Consider the following 22,500-nt stretch of genomic DNA (forward strand, 5'->3'; position numbering starts at 1 on the left):
CGTGTTTCACGTCACGACGCTATGAACTGTGGGTAATTCCCTTGGGCTAAGTCTGCAGAAATGCAGACTTACGGGAAGGGGCCATAAAGGGCTCAAAATGGCTGCCGGAGAGCCCTCACGCACTTGCCGAGTTGACATTGGGACACCCCTAAGCCCTCGCGGACTTCGCGGGAGCGCGCTCTTAAGTCTGCGAGTCTGCAAGGGTGGACATTGGGACTGGGCCACTCTCTCATCAAGGCAGACATTTTACTGCTGCTCTCCAGCACAGTCCTCTGGATTGTAGCGAGCCATGCTAGGGTGGACTCTAGAGACTAGGGTTGGAAAATTCCGGAAATATTCACAAACTTCCATGAGAATTAACGGGAATGTACAGGAATTAATGGGGATTAACAGGAATAAACTGGAAAACAGAATTTATTCCTTGTAATTCCCATTAATTTCTGTTAATTCCCATGTGAAGTTTGTGAATATTCCAGGAATTTTGCAACCCTGATAGAGACCTCCGCCATGATATTCCGCTGCTGACAGTATGTTTTAATCTCACGGGTCACGTGTACTGGTTCAACTCAATTTGAGCATCCAACAGAAATTAATGATGATGCTCTTAGTGGGATATCAGTCACCAGCCCTGTTTGCCAGATGGCGCTTGCCTAATTACACATGTCTATGAAATGCATTATGGGTCGGGCGGAAAACAAAACCACCTCCCATCAGGCTTTTAGTACAGTAAGCGTAGCGACAGTATGAGTGTTGGAGAAGCGGGTGGGGGGGGGGTATTGTGTCTCTTCACCCCCCTCTCCATCCCAGAGACCCAGAGATGGGGAGGCAGACCAGTGTGAGTAATGGCGCGGTGACGGAGGGATATATATCGGAGGAGCGGAGGAGTTTATGAGGCGGCCGACGCGGGGAGACAGGCTGGTCTTAGTCACTGTGCATCATGGGCCCCTGCGCGCTCCCACAGCTCCCCAGGGCCATCGTTTACTCTTCTCATTCTCTGAGATGATCGATCAGTGACCAGACAGACTACAGGTACCACAATACCGGAGACACATGCCTCTGGAACGGTCTGTGTGTTTGAGTTTGAAGTATTAGCAGTGCGTTTGAAGTGTTAGTAGTGAGTTTGAAGTGTTAGTAATGAGTTTGAAGTGTTGGTAGTGAGTTCAAAGTGTTAGTAGTGAGTTTGTAGTGTTAGTAGTGAGTTTGAAGTGTTGGTATTGCGTTTGAAGTGTTTGTATTGAGTTTGAAGTGTTGGTATTGAGTTTGAAGTGTTGGTATTGAGTTTGAAGTGTTAATAGTAAGTTTGAAGTGAGTTTCCCTGCTCTGGGAACAGGTAGGTGTTTGTGTCCTTGATGAACTTAAGTTTTCTCCAAAAACAAAAGTCTCTCTCGCTCTCTATCTCTCGCTCTTCCTCTATTCAAATCAAATCAGTCTTTATTTGTATAGCACATTTCATACACAGAGGCAACACAATGCGCTTTACAGAGAATGTGCTTTGTTCTCCACTCACACATGTAATAATCACTGTCCTTGTGTAGTCAGACCTTTGAGGTTCTGGGGAATTTTTATAAATCAAATCAACCCCTACATATTCCAGGGGGAAGCAAAAAAAACAGTTTCACCTGGGGGCCAGAATGGTGAGCTGTAATAATTCTTCCCTGACCTCTCTCAACGAAGCAAGCTCCTAGAAAATGTGTGTCTATTGGCTAAGAACATATACAGAGCAGTAAACATGGGACAAATACTTCATCGGAGAGACATGACTATCAGTAGACAAATAGTTACAGAGAAGTTGCCTACATGGTAGGCCATGTGTTAGCTATCCCTGTAGTCTCTAATGAATCATATAACAAAGCACAATAAGCACTTAGCAGAACGGGCTCATAGAGAATGCCGCCAAGCAGAGGTGGGGAGACAGAGAGCCAAAGGGGTAGTGTTGGCTGGACAGGGACAGCTGGCGACAGAGTGGGAAGGAGCTGGACACAAGGAAGGCAGGTGGCCTCTCTAGGAGCCATGGGTAGCCATTTGGAAGACCTTGACCGGGGACGGGGACGGGGGGGGGGGCGGGCACCTGGTTAGAAGGTAGGAGGGAGAGGCACTAGGGAGTAGGGGAAGCAAAAAAGGGTTAGTAGCACACTGAGCCACATAAGCAACACAGATATTAAAACCAACCAGTCGCAGGACAAACAGCATCTGTATACTGTATACTGTACATCTATGTATACACACTGTGCATAACAGGATATACACCAATGTATACAAAGGATTCACAAGCAGGCTGGAGGCTGCCTTTCTGTTTCTCTAGGTCCTGGCTAGTGATTGTAGGCTAGACTGAAAAGGTAAGTCTTACGATATCGCTAAAAAATGTCCATTGTTTCATCCCTTCTTAAGTTCTCTGGCAAGGTGTTCCAGAGGTTGGGGGCATAGAAACTGAAAGCTGCCTCTCCATGTCTGTTGGTCCTGGCTTTGGGAACTGTTAGGAGTTCAGTAACTGAGGACCTGAGTGGTCTGTTGGGCATGTACCTGACAAGCATGTCTGAAATGTATTCAGGTGCACGACTGTGGAGAGATTTATAGACTAATAAAATAATGTCTATGTGTAGTGATTTTAAGATTGGTGTGATGTGTGCCCTCCGTCTAGTCTTAGTGAGGACTCTTGCGGCAGCGTATCATTTGTAGTTTAGAGTTAGCTTTCTTTGGTAGACCAGTAGAGCCTTGCAGAGCATTGCAGTAGTCCAGCCTGCTTGTGATGAAAGCATGCATTAGTCTTTCAGCGTCAGCCTGAGAGAGAAAAGCTGGTAAACCAATACAAAAGCATCATGAAATGGTGCACTAATCAGCGTGACCACACTCGCTATCCTCAAATGTGAAAACAACATGGAGGCTCGACGCAAAAAAACACCCATTGTGTGGGATTCAAATAAAGAGGCATCGCTTATCGAGTTGTGGCAACAGAGGCCTTGTTTATATGATGTATCCTCACCATCTTGACAGTTTCACGGGTCAACCTCAGTGGCGCACGCTGAGGCCGCTTTTTTTTGTTTTGTTTTTTTGAGGGAGGCAGGGGTTGGGGAGGGTAGCTGCTCGTAGCCTTCAATTCAGAAGTGTCTCATCGCACCGTGTACAGCACATGCATGGTCTTACCCAAGATTACAGATTTGTGTTGCACAGTGTGGCTTGCAAGAAACATATAAAATTGCTAAAATTGCACAGTGTATAGAAGCCATTAGTCAGTGTGGTATTTATTATCATTAAGCTGCTTATCGTTCGCTGTCCTCATCCGTTCTACCCTGTGCCTACGCTCAGGCGTTTTGATCGAGCGCGTACATATATTATTCATCTGATTGACTCCTTCCTAATCGCCTCAGAAGTGCCGGTATGAATCATTTGAGAAATCCGGTCATTTGCATTTCCGTCAAGGGGGAGTTTGGGAGGGGAATGTTGTTGAATGATTGGAACATGTGGCGGCCAGTGAGGGCAGGAGGGCCGAGGCGAGGGAGCTATTAAAGTGTGGACCAAGAGGGAGAGAGAGAAGGATAGAGAGGGAGAGAGAGAGAAGGATAGAGATGGAGAGAGAGGAAAGGATAGAGAGGGAGGGAGAGAGAAGGATAGAGAGAAGGATAGAGAGGGAGAGAGAGGGAGAGAGAGAGAAGGATAGAGAGGGAGAGAGAGAAGGATAGAGAGGGAGAGAGGGAAGGATAGAGAGGGAGAGAGAAGGATAGAGAGGGAGAGAGAGAGAAGGATAGAGAGGGAGAGAGAGAAGGATAGAGAGGGAAAGAGAGAGGATAGAGAGGGAGAGAGGATAGAGAGGGAGAGAGAGGGAAGGAGAGAGAGAGAAGGATGGAGAGGGAGAGAGAGAGAAGGATAGAGAGGGAGAGAGAGATAGCGGGGGGGGGGGGGGGGGGGGTGAAAGCGGGGGGGTTTCACAGGAGAGAAATCAATGAGCCTGGATATTCAACACTACTCAATGGCTTTTACGGTGGCCCATAAAAGAGCCCATTGAAAAAGTATATATGGCATGAGATGATTTCTCTGTGGGTGAAATTGGATTACCCTGTACTGTAAAGCCGTGAGTGTCTTGCCTCCTGCGGGTGCCGCGACTGTTCTCAGCCAATCAGAGCCCACGACCATTAAAGGCAAGCGGAGTGGGTGGTGAAAAAACTTAATTACACTGGTGTAAGTGGTCATGGTGAGCACCTTTAAAAGGATCCAATTAAAGTTAGTGCAGAGCTTGCAGTCCCATCACTAAGGGGGGATTGTAGATGGCCAGTAGTGGACGTCAATGTTCTGTCGGAGAGAAGGAAGGTGATAGGCCGAGCCATATCGGAGCGGGCCGCAGGTGGGACGGACTTAGGGAAGGTGATTGGATGCTTGGTCACAGGCCAATGGGAGTTGAAGAAGGAGAGCAAGACGGAAGAGAATTCTGGGGGAAAGAATGACAGCTGGACTCTGCCTTTGCTTGTACCTTTTAAAATCATATTTGATTTGGCAGGCTTCATATTATTTATCACACATTAAACCATGCAGTAGGTCCAAGCATGTATTTTTAATGTACATGTACAGTTTGTGTTTTGAACGGTGTTGGTGGATCTTGACTTTCAAGATTCATTGGCAATATGATGAATTAATAAGTAGTAACAAGTGTTTGTAGATACATACTGTACACTCCCTCTCTCTCTAACGTCTCTCGGATTCTTATTAAAGGTGAATGAACAAGATAAAACATACGTAGTAACGTATAATGTAGCACATACTGTACAGTAAGTATGCTTAAAGCAGATAGATAGCTCCCATTGACCATTACATGATAACTGTTACAGTACTTACACAGGCTACTGAAATGTGTCCTGAATTCTCTTGCCTCCTCTCACCAACCAGCCTATTCTATCGGACCAGCTGCCCCCCCCCCCTTATATCATTTGCATAAACATACTGTAGGCTTCATTATTATTTATAGAAGCGTTTTCCTCAAACCATTATTTACCCCAACACAGTGAGTCTGTAAGTATGTTTCCGATAACACAAGCAGAAGGGGGAGAAAATATCCTGAATCATTTATGCAGTGATCCTTTATTATTCATGTTTTTTTATATTAATGTCTGAATATGTCTGGGGTTAAGTTTAGGTGTTGTTTGTCAGTATCACTTGCATGTTAGCTATATGGCTAACAGCTGTATTGTAGCATTTAACATGTTTTATTGTGCTTTTCTTTTCTTTTTATAGTATGTGAAAATGTACATGTGCAATAGCCCACACCTCAAGAGGTGGCCATAGCTCAGGAGGAGGAGATAGAGCAGCCGTCTGGGGATCGGAAGGTCCCCGGTTCGATTCCACCTCCTCCCGGCAGCGCTGTTGAAGTGTCGTTGAGAAAGACACTGAACCCCATAATTGCTCCCTGGGCGCTACTGGTAAGGCTGCCCACTGCTCCTAACATGGATGGGTCAAATGCAAAGGACATATTCCATCAGCGATTTGCACTGCCGTGTTGCCTGTAAGGCAACTCCACTTTTTTACTTTACTTCAACTTTGAGACTTCGCCTTAGGATAAACTCAGATTCCCCAATTCCCAAATTCCCCAATTCTTCATTGCTTTCGAAGTAGACTCTAGAAGTGATGAGGAGGAATGATGTGGTTCTATTGATGATTCAAACAGCTCTACCCATAAATGCCCTCATTCAGCGAAACTTGACCCACAGCGGAGCACTGCCATTCCAGTGAGATGGTGGAAAATAGCCTCTCACTCGCCAAGGTGATCCTCTCTGCTCTTCTGTCAGTCTATAATTGCTATTCTGGAGAAGATATTAAGAGGCAGGAGAGGGCTTGAGGGAGACTGATATCTCTCTCTCTCTCTCTCTCAGCTCCCCAGCTTTACTGTATGTGCCCTGCCGTCACACTCGCTCCCTAATTGGAGCAGTCGTTAAACAAACAGCAGGAAAAATGGGGCGCTGTAAAAAAAAAAAAAAAAAAAAAAACGCCATGTTCAACCTGCCCCCTCGCTGGCAAAACTGCCAGCCCAACCGAGGGCGACGACGGGAACTCCCCCTGCTCATAATCTGTGGCTCTGATACAGACACACACACACATACAGTAGGCACACAAACACAGTAGGCACACACACACACTGCAACATTATGCAGTAAACACACATCCACACACACAGCTGGTGCTGATGCTTGTGGGGTGTGTGTGTGTGGGGGGGGGCTACATTGTAGTATAACCTCTGGAATGAAAGGTCCTAGAGGTCTCTCTGTGTAATGATCACTACCATGTGGACGGCTGATTATTCTGACCTTGGACCAAACTCGGCTGCCGTTGAAATACCAGCCATGGGCTCAAGAGCCAGACGAATTGGCTCACTGCAGGAACAACCAGCCACAGTCAATAAAATTAACTTGGATGAAAACTGTATTGGATGGCAGGTCTGGAAATGAAGCCCAGTGGCGTCACGGCGATGTGTGTGGACCTGTTGTCTGGTAGACCGGCTCTCCTAAGCCCCTGGGCTAACCAGTTGTGATAGGGCGTTATAAATGAATAAAAGCCGGCAAAGCGTCCCTGGCAGACGGATTGTGTCATTGGACGGTAATGTGTTCTGGCCAGGATGGCCCCGGCCAGGGGATTAGGCTGACACAGCAGCACATTCACATCCCCAGATCACTTCTCTCTCTCACACACACACACACACACACACGTGCGTCAGTGCAATGTTTCTGCCCCATCACTCATACACACACACACACACACGGCCTGAAACACGCACCCACGAGGCCACACATCCAAACGGATGACATCAGCCTCCCCTTAATCTGTGTGTGTGTGTGTCTCAGTCCCTCTCCCCCCTCACTCTCCCTTCATACCTGTGTGCGGCGGTGTGAGTGTGTGTGCTTGAGAGTCGCCTATTGACGGATGCAAACGAAGAGAGGTGCAGCAGCTGTGAAAACTGTGTTTCTTTTCCCTCCGCCGTTCCAGATTGAGGGCTGGGGGGTCGAGCGGCTGGCTGGTTTAAGCGCCGCGTTCACGGTCAACAACCGCCGGCTTTTGAGGATTATCCTGTATTTTTTTTCCTCCGGCGCAACATCAAGAAGTGACCGATTTGATTCCGCCCGGAGGGGTTCAGACGAGAGGCAAGGACGGCCGCTATAGCGGCGAGGAATAATAAAGAAAATGTGAAATGTGATTAAAAGAGAAAATATCCCATCGACGCGCCGGAGGCGCCGTCTCGTCCCGCACGGACACACCTGACGCGATGAAGTCTGTCTTTAGGGGTAGGTTCCTTTGAGAGTGTGAGTATTATTCATCGTGGCTCGTGTTCCACGCTGTATATTTAGCCCGCCTCAGTGTTGAAACTCGCTGACAGTCGATTGTTTACTTGTGTGTAAAAGTTTAGTTTGAGGGAATGATGTTGTTTGCATGTACTGAGAATCGAGACCTCCAAAATGTGTGATGATGATGATGGGTCAGCCAATCAGTATGGAGCACTGTGCGATGCGCTTCGTGACAAACCAATCAGTCACTGTCAACACCTCTGAGCAGCCTAATCGCTCACGCTGCTGTTTGACAGACTGGAGAGGGAGGGAGTCCCGAGGTGCCCATACGCAATTAAAGTGACATAATCATTTAGAGCCAGGCTAAAACAACCAGGAAAATGACCAGGAAATACATCTCCTCCCCATAACTGAGATGTTTGCCTTGTCACTGGCCTCCACAGTCTTTGAGAAACTTCTGGAAAAGCTGTTTGAGTAGCCCTATTCGCGGTGGAGAGGAATAGGGGGGGGGGGGGGGTTCTTGCACCTGAGCCTCTCCTCTCCTGTCGTCATCTCAACTCTCCACATCTCTCCTCTATCCTCCCTTATCTCCTCTCACCTTGGCCCTGTAGTCCCATTAGTTCTCTCAGTCAATAGTCTGCTACAGCACTGTGTGTGTGTGTGTGTGTGTGTGTGTGTGTGTGTGTGTGTGTGTGTGTGTGGGTCGCAAGGTTATTGAATGCGCCGTGCGTTTGCGAACCAAGATGAGGTGTTTTGTACTGTGTAACAAGGCTGGGCAGAACGCTGTGTGCACTGTAGGCCTCCTCGGGCGGGTTCCAGTCGATCAGTGGGTATGTCAACACATGTCTTTCAGCCTTTGTCAGAGGGCGGCCTCTATGCTGTTCTTTCTCTCGGATGTAAAGGCCGCAGGCTCCAGCCAGTGGTGGCTGTCCTTAGCTGGTGGGTTAAAGGAACGGTGTTGCACGGTGAACAATGTTGTTTGCGCGTACGGTACGGGTAAGAAGTCGTGAGCCCGCGAGCGAGGCAGCCTTTTCGCTCGCCGATCTGTCAGACCTCCAGTTCTCAGCCAGGCGGGCTGGCACACAGCTTCCTGCAATCAATCCCAAGTTACCACCCGCCGACCAGCGGGAGTGGGGGGTCTGTCGCACAAAGTCTGTCACGTCGAGATGGAGCGTCCAGTATAGGAAAACCTCCTCCTGACATCTACGACCGAGAGTGATGATTGGTGATTTCTCGTTGGCGACGAGGAGGACAAAAGCCACGTGCTGCGACTGCCGCCTGTGTGCTCGGGATATGAGTCATCTGTTATCTTTCCAACAGAAACTTCTTTTCCTCTCTCGGCTCAGTAGATTACAGTAGTTTACAGTAGATTAAAGAGTTAATTAGACTGATGTCTAATCAAGCCAGATGAACTCCAGCTACTGTACTGGGAGCTACAGTGCCAGTGCTTGTGTGGAAACAGTTAGTACTGTAAGCCACAACCACAGCGCCGGAGCATGTTGTCACTTGTGTGAACAGAAAGTGCAGCAAATTCAGCTTTTCGGTCCGTCAGCCCCCCACCGTCCCCGCGGTCGCCGCTGAATGGAACAGTAATCCCGCCCTCTAATACCCCGGCATTAGGCCGGGCGCGCCGCTTCCTAATTGGCCGCTGTTTAGATTAGGATCGTCACAATAGGCGGCGCTGACACCGCAGACTCCCATTCACAACAGGGGGATTAGGGGGGAGTGAACGGACGAGGCCAGCAGAGGAGCGGTTGGGGGGGTGGCACCTCCGGGCCAGAGGCCTCGCCCGGACCGGGGACTGTCACAGAGGCTGTCACAACAGGCTGGGATCCGATAGCTCCAGCCAGTTGGAAACTGATCCTATCAGCAGGCGTCCAGGTCCACTTGTTGTACCCTCATCACCCCCCCCCCCCCCCCCCCCCCCGCTGTCCCCTCACATCCCCCTCGCTGTCCCACCCCCTGTCCTACTGTTGCCCCCCGCAGTGCTTCTCTCAGCGAGCGGTCGGTCTGACGGTCGTCCATCAGCAGCGGTGCGCTGCAGGAGGCTGCTGTGAGGAGCTCTCGTCCCTCCAGGTCCGAGGTGTGAGATAACAGGGCCCCGCGGCAGCTCCTTTACTCAAATAACACAGAGATATTATGTACATTGAAATAAGACAGAGATATCATGTATATTGAAATAAGACAGAGATATTATGTATATTGAAATAAGACAGAGATATTATGTACATTGAAATAAGACAGATATTATGTACATTGAAATAAGACAGAGTTATTATGTACATTGAAATAAGACAGAGGTATCATGTATATTGAAATAAGACAGAGGTATCATGTATATTGAAATAAGACGGAGGTATCATGTATATTGAAATAAGACAGAGGTATCATGTATATTGAAATAAGACAGAGGTATCATGTATATTGAAATAAGACAGAGGTATCATGTATATTGAAATAAGACAGAGGTATCATGTATATTGTGTGTCATCAGGAGGAAATGGAATGGGATACGGTAGCTGTTTATCAGCTGGGTGCAGTGGGTTGAAGTTCGGAGAGTAATCTCACCACAGAAGATGGATGGATAGGTAGGTAGGTAGATAAGATGGATGGATGGATGGATAGATACTGTAGATAGATAGATAGATAGATAGATAGATAGATAGATAGATAGATAGATAGATAGATACTGTGTATGGGTATGTAGATAAGATAGACATGCTTGACAGCAGTTATGGTACAGTATATATACAGTGGAAGTCCTCAGAGATTGTCATGGGTTCAAACATCTGTGATCCTGAATGAACAGAATGCGCTCGTGCAAACATACATTGTGTACTTCATGGTCATGTCTAATGGCGTGTTTAAGAGCTGCCCCGGACCCCCGGTGGCCTCCAGCTATGGAGCTGACCGGGCTGGATTTGAGCGGAAGACGCATAGGAGACTGGAGAGGAGAGAGGAGAGCTGGCCTCCACCGCTGCCAGGAACACTCAGCCCACGCTCCGGCCTCATCCTCTCCTTCTCTCCTATCTGAGAGACCTCGGTGCTTCACCTCCACGCGCCCGCGCCCCCCTCTGCCGCTCCCCTCAAACTCACTCCCTCACTCCCTGGCAGAGGCAAGGCATTATAGGCTGCCGCGTTCTCTCGGCATGAATAACTTCTCCCTCTCCTCCCTCCTTTCTCTCTGTTCTTCTCCCGTCCCCCCTTCCTCCCCTGGAATTCTGGGTAACCCGTTTTGGACGCGGATGATGCACGGCCACCCCTTAAGTCGTTGCGCCGCGTTTCGCAGGACAAATAAATGGCCGCTCACGCCCGCCGCCGTCCGAGGTGATCTGTCAGACTGCGCAATGGGGATTGTGACCGCGGAGAAAAACAGCCATGATGTAGCTCCAGGATGTAGCGCCATATCCGATGATGGAAACCTCTCTCTCTCTCCCTCTCTCTCTCCCTCTCTCTTTCCTTCGCTCTCTATAAACGAGTAGGAGATTGATAGACAGGAGGCCTGTTGTTGTGGGGAAGTGTTCCCCGCGACTGTGGACCCTACACAGATTCAATGAGACGTTTCCCCGGCACTGCGTCACCCTCTGTTCCATGTCGCAGGCCTGGGGGTTGAAAATACTACCAAGCCACTTCATCACCGTGATGAATGAAGTATTTAGGCCTAATGTTTTCAGCAGTGTGCAGTAAGGGGGTGTTTTAAATCAGAGATATGTTTCTGACTAAGAATGTGTTTTTCGTAGCGTTACCCCCGTTGGAGAATGCTGCTAATTGCGCCAGCCCGACACATCAAAGGTGCTCTTTGAAGCTCCACGTCGGCTGCTGGTCTTGCCGCACTGTAGGGAGGTGTAATCTGAGACGGCTACTGCACACACACACCCCATGCGGCCAGCATCAGGGAGCTTGTCACTGGAGGTGTCACAGTGCAACACACACACACACATCCTCTCCTTCTCTCTCTCTCTCTCTCTCTCTCTCTCTCTCTCTCTCTCTCTCCCTTTCTCTCTCCCTTTCTCTCTCTGGGAGCTTGTCACTGGAGGTGTCACAGTGCAACACACACACACACACACATCTTCTCCTTCTCTCTCTCTCTCTCTCTCCCTTTCTCCCTTTCTCTCTCTTACTCTCTCTTTTTCTCTCTAACTCTGATGTGGGTGGCCTCCAGTTCCTTCATCGATCAGTGTACTGTATGTTAGCAACAGTGTCTGCAGGACGTGCCCTCGCTCCTCCCCCAAAACCATGCCCCGCCCACCCTCTCAAGCCATCATCGGAAAACCCTGGTGTGCGGAAACCCTGGTGTGCGGAAATCTATTCTCTCTATCCACACTATTTTTTGATCCAGCACCCAGCCTAACTGGTCAGTCTCTAAACGCTGCTCTCAACTAGAACCTGAGGACATTTGTCCAGGTATCATCGTGAAAAAGTGGGTGGAAACAAACAAACAAAAAAAAACCTGCATTGGAGAACCAATCCAACGTCTTTAGGGTGGTCCTTCCTAATGGGGCCATGAATGAAATTTGTTTTGATTCTACAGATCTTAAAAGTCTGGTATCGTGAAACCACAGCCCAATACTGTAGGTACAGTGGAATGTGCATGTCTTTTTTTAAGTATGGAAATGATCACCCAGGAGAGTGGTTTGCCTTTCCATTAAAGGACTAATTAATCAACAACATTGGCAAGCAACGTAATGACTTCAGGGGATTCATTTTCTTCTCATTATGCTGTTTCATGCTTGGACAGCCTACAGCACAGAAAGATATTGTAGGTGTCCAGAGTCAGTCCCTCTGAATTAGTTTGTGGCAAAATTACTGGGGGGGGGAGGGGGGGGGCATTCAATTTGCACCAATCCAGACTCCACCCACCACCATTGTCACTTCATAATGACATGTGACAAGTGATGAGAGCTGTGGCGCCCGGCCCGTGAGCTTGGGCATCATCCTGTGACATCATGTCATAGACACTTGATCTTGGAAAATTAGCAACTGTGACGATTCAACAATTTCACACTCACTTGACCCACTCTGACCATGTGATTCAGACACAGCCATGACCGTTCAGCCATGATCATCCATTATTCAAGAATTGCCATTTCTCTAGACATCTTTGATGGCCAGGCTTGTTGTGCTACTCTAATGTGTAGCACTCCTCTCATCAAATAGACCCCTGTGTGCTATACCTGTATCACAGTCACTGCCAGGATCAAAGGCCTGCCATAGACTAGGCTACACAGCAGTGAATGTAGCTAAGTGTTAACGTGCGGCGCTACACCTGGCACATTCTTTAGCACCTCAGCCACGGAGTAGCTCTGTGTGCTATCTCAGCCCACATCAGTTAGACTAACACTCGCCTCTGGAGCTGATAACAGCCTCATTAGAGCAAGTCTATGAGGAAGTGTTTAGGACTTCATTGGCATCTCAGTTTAGCTCATAACCCCCCCTCCCCACCAACACAAACCTGGCAACTGCAGCAGTTTATGTGCTAAAAAGGGGGGTTGACGCATAGCAGGGCAAGGGTTGCGTTAGTCCCAGTGATACATGAGGCGTTTTCATCTCTATCAACAAACCTGTTTCTATTGAGTATTTTCAGGCTATACATACGCTCCTTGTCTGAGTGTCCTTGGCCAACCATGCATTTAGAATCAGGTTGTATTTCCCTCGACCGATTTGAAGTTGCATCACCTCTGGAGCCGTCTTTAACATCCCGGTAGCGGAGTGCCCTCATTCTAAATATTCATTTTACCCCAAGAGCACAGAAATTCTAGCTTCTGAGTAAAGCCTAGTTCAGGGTCAACATGTCCTCGTCGACGTCTTCTGTTTCGTTAGATCCCTTTGTGAGGCATCAACGCTGATCCAAAGTGTGCTCTTGTCCTAAATCCCCTTATCTATTCCTTATCTATTCATCTGATGATAAGAAGCTTCATTCCCTATGAGCTCTGTGATTCTAACCCTTCTTCTCTTTTTTCCTCCCTCTCTCAGGCACAACCAGGCAGCCCAAGGAAGGAGAGGTTCCTGGCGTGGATTATAACTTTGTGACTGTAGACCGCTTTGTGGAATTGGAGAAAAGTGGGGCTTTACTAGAGAGTGGAACTTATGAAGGTGAGCTCTTATTTCACCATGATCCCCACCCGTTCTTCCCGAACCAACACTCATCATCTCCAGCTACAGTATTTATATACTGGTAGTCTACTACTGATTTGAATGAATGAGTGATATGGTCTGTATTATGTCTCTTTTTGAAGTTTTCATTTCATTTATTGGTTTATTTATCATGCACAATGCACACCAATCAACAGTCAAGCTGTGTATGAGCCAGATAGCCTAAAGGCTAGTTCTCATCTGTCGTCCCTGGCCAGATGTTTAAAAAGGCCACCTAATCTTAATCTTCTATCTTTCCCTCTGCTCTTGCAGTCTGAGGGCCGTAATGGCTTCTAAGTCCCCTATCCAAAACAAGCAGTCCTCCTCATTATCTCAGCCCCTACAACAGAGGTGTCTCCAGACTGAAGACTGTCTCCACACCCCAACCCCCCCCCCACCCCCCCTGGATCGTCTCCACACACAGCGTCAGCTCCGATTCAGGCCTCACCCCCTGCATCCGGCCGTCACCTCTGCAGAAAGAAAAAACACTAAATGTGAGGTTTGGTCCTGATGTCCAAGGTCACACATGTTCACACTTCTCACAGGACATGGATTTTGATGCCAAAATATGTCAGTTTAGTGATCCTAAAACTGTTGTTTGTTATATTGAGAGGGTTCAACTTCAATTTTCGTAACATGGAAAAAAAGGAAGGCAGGAAAAAAAATATATACGGTATATATATTTTTCCCTCTAGCGCATTCTGAGGACTGCAGACATCAGGACCAAACCTCCAGTGGCGGTCACAAATTGTAAATGGCCAATTTAACGATGGGTTGCCAGGAGCAACGGTACACTTTCTTCCGCGCCGAGAGCCGCGTGTGGCTTTCGGGACAGATGGCCTCCCTCCGCGGAGGTAGAGCAGACCCCTCCTGGGTCATCATTTAGCATTTTAACACTCAGCTGGAGGAGCGGAAGAGAACGAGTGCGTGGGAGACGGGGAGAGGATGGCTGCCTTGATAAACTGAGGGAGCGGAAAAAATGGGCCCGCCCACGCTGACCGGATTTGGCCGTCAGGGTTACGTTTGTGTGGGCCGAAATATGGACCAAGTACTGCACTAGAACAAGCTTGTCGGATGCGATCATGATCCGCTCGCATCCCTCCTGCCTGAAACTCATGGTACGCCTCATTCACTACAAAAGCCTAAAGCATCAGGTAGAGAGTGTCAGAAAGTGTTGGACCGACCCTTGACTGTAGTTCAAGATGAGTACAACATGATATACTGTACTGTATCTGCCGAAATACATTGTACGTAGATGTTCGCAAAGTCAAGGGTTGTACATGATACTGAAGGTTAGGTTCAAGTGTAGCCTACTGTAGGGTACTGAAGAATCTAGGGAGAAATGTCTCTAACATCTACAGAGACTTACTGCTATGTATTTGATTTAATGTGTTTGTTTGTTTTCACGTGGACACTGTGTAGTCGATAGAGTGAGGGAGACAGCTGATGCTGCTGCTGCTGGGCCCATTCGGGGTAGTGGGTGTCAAGAGGGCACACTTAGGCCACAGGGGGGCCTCTCCTCTGGGGTATCAATGACACGTCTCTATGGGACACTCTAAACAGACACAACCCAGACTGACAACCAATGGTGATTAAGACATCATGTTAGGGTGACAGGCGACACATCTGTATGGTCACTCCTCCGCCAATCTAGCTTCACTAGGTCCTAAACGGGCAGGCCTAGGCGTGGGGGGTGGGCCGAGAAACACTATTTTACGTCTCAACCAAACCTTGAGAATTTGATTTCAACTCAGCCGGACAGATTCGCTGCTCCCAGCAGGCAGGCACGCTGATAACACCATGTGGGGAGGGAAGTCTAAGGCCACGGCTTCGCGCCACAGCCGCAGCCAGCAGAGAAGCAGGGAGAGAGAGAGACTAGGGAAACATCCCAGTGTTCCATGTGATTGTATCTTTGTACAATAAATCTATCATCTGTCGCCGCTTCCAATGTGGTGATTTCATCAATGACTATCACAACAAGAAGGCTATTAACATTGTGGTTCATAATTAGACGGTGCTGCAACTCTTATCAAGGCTTACAAGGAAATACACAACGCAGAGCAACAGAAGAAGAAGAAAACCTCAAAAGCCAACAGTACCACTCAGTGTTTTATAGTGACTATTCAGTGATTTAGTCTCGATGATTCAGTCTCAAATGTCCTCAGATGTCCTCCACTTTTCGTTGGAGCTACACTGTTCAGAAATTCAAATGAGAACCTTCAGCAGATTTGACTTCTTAAATCTCCTCAGCAGTGATTCTCCACGGTCCTAAAACGGACTGCAGCATCTATATTAGGGCTCATGTTGGAAACTCAGTCCTCCTCAGCCTCGGAATAATCTCTTCCACAAGGCGGGTAGCACTCCGGCCCTGGTGAGGGGACAGATCCCACTTCAGGCTAATCTGGCTGCTCACCCACTGAGACACACTGTAAACCTACAGTAACCTCTGGTTGAGGGGCTACTCCCGTGTGTGCTGGAGCTTTCAACTCAAGAAGCACTTCTCACACACACTACGATTACAGACTTTCGCCCTCTCACACACACAAACACACACTCTTTATTGATACCCAATCGGTCTGGGCCTGGTTAGGATATGATCAGTACTTTCAGACAGGCAGCGCTACTGTAGAGAATGTGGAGGAGGTTTGGCAGACACACTGCGGTTCTAGGAGCAGACTGAGGTGCTGGAGGAGTGGAGTGGGCGAAGTGTAAAGCCGTCAGAGGTAGGAGGAGCCCCAGGGAGCGTCTCAGAGCTGAGTGTGAAACGCTCTGCATTCTGGGAAATGTTGACGCCGCCAGGTGGAGAAGCGGGTGGCCGACCACAGAATAGCCCAGAGAGACACACATAGTTATTCATTTAATTACAACAGATACACACACACACATACTTACACTGTGTGTGTGTGTGCGTGTGTGCGTGCGTGCGTGCGTGTGCGTCTCTGCATGGTCTGATGGGAGATTGATGTGCTGGGATGAGGCTGATGTGTTGCCAGAAACCAACACTTTAACAAGGGTGAAATTGGCTGGGGAGCCATTTTGTGTTCCTGTGTGTGTGTGTGTGTGTGTGTGTGTGTGTGTGTGTGTGTGTGTGTGTGTGTGTGTGTGTGCGCGTGTGTGCGCTCTGTACTGTGTGAGTACAGTATGTTTCTTTAAGCTGCTGTGAGACATGTCTGAACTTTAACCATGTTCATGGATCACCTGGCTTCAACATGGAAACGGATATCAACTCTCCTGCTTCTGTCAGAATACTGTGTGCAAGGACATCATCTCTCTCTCTTTCTCTCTCTCCCACTTTCTCTCTCTCTCTCACCCTCTCCGTCTCTCTCTCTACCCAAAATGTAATCATAACATCCATGTTGGTTTCTTCCAGCCCCTGGAAGAAACCATTTCCTTTAATGCTCTGATTTCATCTGTCTTCTCCCTAGTGATCCAGTATGTTTAAATATTACAGTAACTTTATTTATTCATTCATTCATTCATTCATTACAGTAGTGAAGACTTGTCCAAGCAAATGTTTTTTTAAACGCATCACCAAAGGAAACAAAATGTGTGCAGAATGCCGGCGTGTTGCATATTAAACGGCTTTGCTCACACAATGCATGTTATTTAAATGTATCTTTTCTTTAATCTCTCTCTCTCTCTCTCTCTCTCTCTCTCTCTGTGTGCCTGTATTTGCATGTGTGTGTGTGTGTGTGTGTGTGTGTCGGTGGGTGTGTCGGCGGGTGCTCAGACAACTTTTACGGCACGCCTAAGCCCCCCTCTCAGCCCAGCCCACTGCTGCTAAATGTAACAGACCAGATCCTGCCGGGCCAGCGACCGCGGTCGGAGGGCAAGAGGAAGCGGAACAAGTCGGTCAGCAACATGGAGAAGGCCGGCATCGAGCCCCCGGAGGACGAGGAGGAGGAGAGGCCCGTCGTCAACGGCAACGGCATCGCCGTCACCCCAGGTCAGCCACTGCGGACGCGTCACCGTGCAGCTGAACTCCCCCCCCCCCCCCCCCCCCCACAGATATGATGAGAGAGAAGCGTATCGTCTTGGTTACCACATAGCAACCGCCTCTGTTTTTGCAAAATCTAGCTTAGCAACGGGCATAACTGGTTGCTGCAGTATGAAATACCGTAGTTCTTTTTGTGGATAATTGGTCGATATTTGATTTAATAAAACCAAACAGCTACCCCACACATATTAATTCAAAGAGCATACATTCACTATACATGTAGAGAATAACACCACACACACACACACATGCACACACACACAGACAAAGCCGGTCCAGCCCATCTCTCTGTAGACCACATCTCACACTGAGCCTGGGGCTGGGTAGACGGAGAGCCCCACCCAGAGCCCCCTCCCGCTCTGGAGCAAACAGTTGCACAGCTCGGTGGTCTGATATAATCAAGTGTGGGATCCGGCTAAGCAGATTTAATGGATCAATGGGAGCCAGGTCATAGTCGTCACTCCACACTGGGTACCCAGAGGGCTCTCAGACCTCCTACAGCAAGGACACACAGAATGCTATTATATATTAGGTAGTAAGCCTAGGCTATTGTAGTTTTCCTGTATGTTTTTACATACTGTATAAAATGCCACTGCTCAGCGCCCTTCTGGTGCTGTGAAACCTCCCATCAGGGCATGCTATGAAAGCGCACCCCCCGAAAAATTGTGCATCGTTGGTCCTGGCTAACACGGTTCTAGGACCCACCAGACGCCACTGCCTCCCTCCACCCCCCTGTTCTGCCTCCACCCCCCTCTCTCCCTCATCCCCTGTTCTGCCTCCATCCGTCTCTCTCCCTCATCCCCCTCTCTTCTTCCATCCTTCCCTCCATCCCTCTCTCTCCCACCGTCCCTACCTCCATCCCCCTCTCTGCCTCCATCCGTCTCTCTCCCTCATCCCCCTCTCTTCTTCCATCCTTCCCTCCATCCCTCTCTCTCCCACCGTCCCTACCTCCATCCCCCTCTCTGCCTCCATCCGTCTCTCTCCCTCATCCCCCTCTCTCCCTCCATCCCTTCCTCATCCCCCTCTCTCCCTCCATCCCTCTCTGTATCCCTCTCTCTGCCTCCCTTGGCTCCCACGTCCCCTGGGACCAACACAACACTCTGCCACAGCTCAAACTAGGACACATGAACCCCCCCCCCCTCTCTCTCTCAATGTATTACTCTCTCTATCTCTCTCTATCTCTCTCTCCATTTATTACTCTCTTTATCTCTTTCTGTCTCTGTCTCTCAATCTATTACTCTCTCTTTCTCTCTCTGTCTCTCTCTCAATCTACAGTATCCCTCTCTGTGTGTGTCTCTATCTCTCTCTTAATCTACAGTATTACTTTCTCCCTCTCTCCCTGTCTCTCTCTATCTATCTATCTCTCTCTCAATCTATTACTTGCTCTCTCTCACGCGCGCTCTGACTGTCTTTCTTCCTCCTCTCCATCTCCCCTTGAGACAACTCTATTTTATTTTCTGTCTCTTTCCCTCTTTCCCTCAATCACTCTCTCCCTCTCACTCTCTCCCCTCGTTGTGGTTGCCTCCATCTCGCCTATTTCCAATCCTCTCACTCTTTCTTTCTTCCCCTCCTTTTCCATCTGTTCCTCCATCACGACCCTTCCACCCCCGCTCCCCGTCCCTCTCGTCCGCCCCGGCTGTCCTCTCCACTCCCTCCTCTCCTCTCTCTCCTTCTCACCCCTCCCTCTTCTGTCGAATTCATCTCCCCTCTCTCTGTCTCTCCCGAGGCGAACCCCGGCGCTGACCTGAGCGTCTTGTCCTCTCCGCCCCCCTCCCCCTCAGAGTCCAGCGAGCACGAGGACAAGAGCACGGATGCCTCCGGGGACAGCCCCCCCCAGGCCTGCCCAGCCGAGACCCCCGCCGCCGCCGAGGGGCCCAAGGAGGGGGAGGAGGGCGAGTCCCCCAAGGCGGCCCCCAAGCCGGAGGAGAACGACGAGCTGGGCCCCCTGCCAGACAACTGGGAGATGGCCTACACGGAGAAGGGAGAGGTGTACTTTATCGAGTAAGTGTCAAACGGAAGCCCCCCCCCCCCACGCACGTACACAGCAGCCCCGGACGGACAGCTGAGTGGCATCGTAATGAGATTTTAGAGGTCCCCTCTGCTGTGCATTGTGCAGAAAAGGAGGACAAAGTTGCCCAAGCGTTTTAAGAAGATTTGATCACACACACACACACACACACACACACACACACACACACACACACAGCACAGTTTATCTCATACCCAGACACACACACACATTTCCAGACTGTAATGTATTCTATCGGTCTGTGTGGCTGGTTGTTTCTGAGCTGCATTATACAGGGGGTGTAAGTCACTGGGCTTGTTCAATTTTTATGGCCGCAGTAAAACTGTAGCGGTGAGTTTTCTTATGTCGCTCGCTCGCTCATGTGTTTGTGTGTGTGTGCGCGCGTGTGTGTGCATGCACTTAAAACCTGTGCTTAGGCGTATTGCTGCATCCTAATAAAAGGCTAATGGCTACAATTAGCTTGACAGAAACATGGTCAGATTCTCTCGGGAACGTCCGCCCCAGCGTGTCAAACCGGCCACGCGGCAGAGAGAAACACCTCGTTGCAACAAGACAAGACGCCGCGCTGAAGATGTAGCGTAGCTGACTCTATTTCCACCATTGTACTTCTCTCTGTGGGGGGGGGGTTGAATTTCCCCCCTGCCTGAAGATTTTGTTCGTCAAGTAAAGGATGCGTTCCCAGGGCGATAGCAGAAAGCGCGCGCGGGGGGGGGGGGGGCTTCCGTTTCATTGGTCTCCCACATTTACCAACAATTCCCAGAGGAGGATGGAGATGGAGAGAGAAAGGGAGATTGAGAGAGAGGAGGGAGGATGAGAAGGAATCAAAGAGAAGATGGAGAACGACAAGAGGGGATTGAGGGACGGAGAGGCAGAGAGAGAGAAGGATCAGCGAAGGAGCGAGAGAGGAAGGAAGTGAAAAGGAGAGAGTAGGGAGGGAGGGGGGGGTGAGAGAGGGGGACAAAGCGGGTGTAGAGACACAGAGAGGCGTTCAGGATTTGGTCTCGTTAGGTCTCCCGCCGGGCTCATCTTTTCAGCAGCTCACCTCGCTTTACTGTAGGCACGCTCCTCAACCCCCTCACCCCCCCTCCCAACTCCCTCTCTCCCCCTCCTTCCTCCTCCCTCCTCCCTCCTCCCACTCCTGTCCTATCAGGGTCTTGAAGGGAGGGCATTGTGTTCTCAAACGAGCTAAAGAGATCCATTGAAGTTTCCTTGGCACGCCATCCTATCTGATCTAGGTCCAGTATTTTGCCCAAGGTGCCGGATCTGCCAAGCCCACAGCTGTTCTCTTCCATCGTTCACACGCGCGCGCACACACACGCGAACACACACACACGCACGCAAGCGAACAAACTTGCACACCTCTCCCCTTCTCTCTTCCGGTCTCTCTCTCGCTCCCTCTCTGTCTCTGCATCCATCTCTCTCTCTCTCCCCCTCTCCTCTCTCTCTGTCTCTTTCTGTATCCCTCTCTCTCCTCCCCGTCTCCCTGTCTCTCGCCCCCTCTCCGCGCCTGCTAATGAGAAACGGTGAGCAAATTAAAAGTATTGATTGCCATTTTGTTAACCCAACGCTTTTTCACCCTCTATCATTTAAGGGCGACACGCCGGGGGAACGACTTTCTTGTTTTTCTCAGAAATTGCGCTCTGGCTGAACTGAGAATCTTCCTCCCTCCCTCCCTCCTTCGTACTGCCCACTCTCTTTCACACTCACTCACTCACTCTCTCTCTCTCTCTCTCTCTCCTCCTCCCCCTTCCGCCAGCCACAACACCAAGACGACGTCGTGGCTGGACCCGCGGCTGGCGAAGAAGGCGAAGCCGCCGGAAGAATGCAAAGAGGACGGTGAGTCGACCTCTTCCCTCACTCTCTTCGCCTCCCTCCCCGCGACGCCTCTCTCTTTCACAGACCTCGCGCTTCGCTCGGCCGCACCGCGTGGGAGTTTTATTCGCTGTCCGTCACCCCGTAGACCCAGGACGTCTGCGAACCTCCGGCAGAAGACCGGGTCGTGCGCCGAGGGGACACGGATACGGAGAGCCTCTGCTCGAGGTCCCGTCCTCCGGTTGATTGCGTCACGTCGGGGCGAGGAGGGGGCGCGAGGCCAGGTCTCGCTGTGGGTCTCGCCTCGACCTGCGCGGGTCGCCGATAGCGGCGGCCGGCCCCTGGAACGGGGCCCGGTAGACCCTGCGCCTTGTGGGAAGACTGGGAGGGGGTCCGGTGGCGTGAGCTCTGGCTGTGACCCCCCCAGTAGGAAGAGAGGGTGGGGGGGGGGGCGGATTGGGGGTAGGACTAGCTAACATAGAGCTCTTTATACCCCACTGGGAGCAGAGCATGGACCCTGGCGTGGGCACACACACACACACACACACACACACACACGCACCCGCAGTCTCTTGAAAATACACACACACACACTCTCTGGAGCCGAGGGGACGGTGATGAATGTCACGTTTGATATGAATGAGTTTATATTCTCTCTATCTCCCCCTCCCTATCGCTCTCCTATCTCCATCCGCCTCTCTTTCTCTCTGCATCTTGGTTGAGATGAATTGCGGCAGCAGCAGGCAGAGAGATATGGAGTAGCTATGTGGCTGAGAGCTCCAGACAGCTCCGCACTGACGTAGACTGAGACGCTGCGGGGAGAAATTACAGCTCGTTTGGGCAGAGGGGCGTTCTAGCCGAGCCCAGCTACGACGATCACGTCTGCGTAATAAACACTTCATCATGCACCACAGTGTGTCTCCAAATACGCTCTCAACACACCTGTTCCCCTCCGGTTAGACCATGCACACACACACACACACACACGAAAGAGCAATCGCTCTCTTTGCCTAACGCACGTGTGCACACTTGTAACAGCCTCTCACACACACACACTCACACACTGTTGAGCCTGCAATCAAAACCCGTCAGGGTGGAGAAGGGCAAATTGACAGAGACAGAACAAAGAACCGGTCAACACAAGCAAAGAAAGACAATTTAAAAATGTGAAGAAAGGCATTAATAGAAATACAATTGATCTTCCATCTGAGTGGTTTCAATCTCGTTAGTTCACTGTGGAGGTTCCATATGAGGAGATAGGCTGCATGTTG

The 22,500-nt window shown here is 49.8% G+C and overlaps 1 protein-coding gene across 1 annotated transcript in view; it reads left to right on the plus strand.

The window, feature by feature from the left end:
- Positions 1-22,500, plus strand: part of magi2a (membrane associated guanylate kinase, WW and PDZ domain containing 2a) — a gene marked incomplete at both ends in the record, with an annotated part of 152,149 nt that overhangs the window by 83,167 nt on the left and 46,482 nt on the right. Inside the window, 4 exons of the mRNA XM_084448128.1 lie at positions 13,233-13,352; positions 17,122-17,337; positions 19,170-19,389; positions 21,174-21,253. Of these exons, the coding sequence (XP_084304254.1) occupies positions 13,233-13,352; positions 17,122-17,337; positions 19,170-19,389; positions 21,174-21,253 (636 nt within the window). The remainder of the gene's footprint in view (positions 1-13,232; positions 13,353-17,121; positions 17,338-19,169; positions 19,390-21,173; positions 21,254-22,500) is intronic.

This window comes from Borostomias antarcticus (genome assembly GCF_949987555.1).
Source record: "Borostomias antarcticus genome assembly, chromosome: 13".
Lineage (NCBI taxonomy): Eukaryota > Metazoa > Chordata > Actinopteri > Stomiiformes > Stomiidae > Borostomias > Borostomias antarcticus.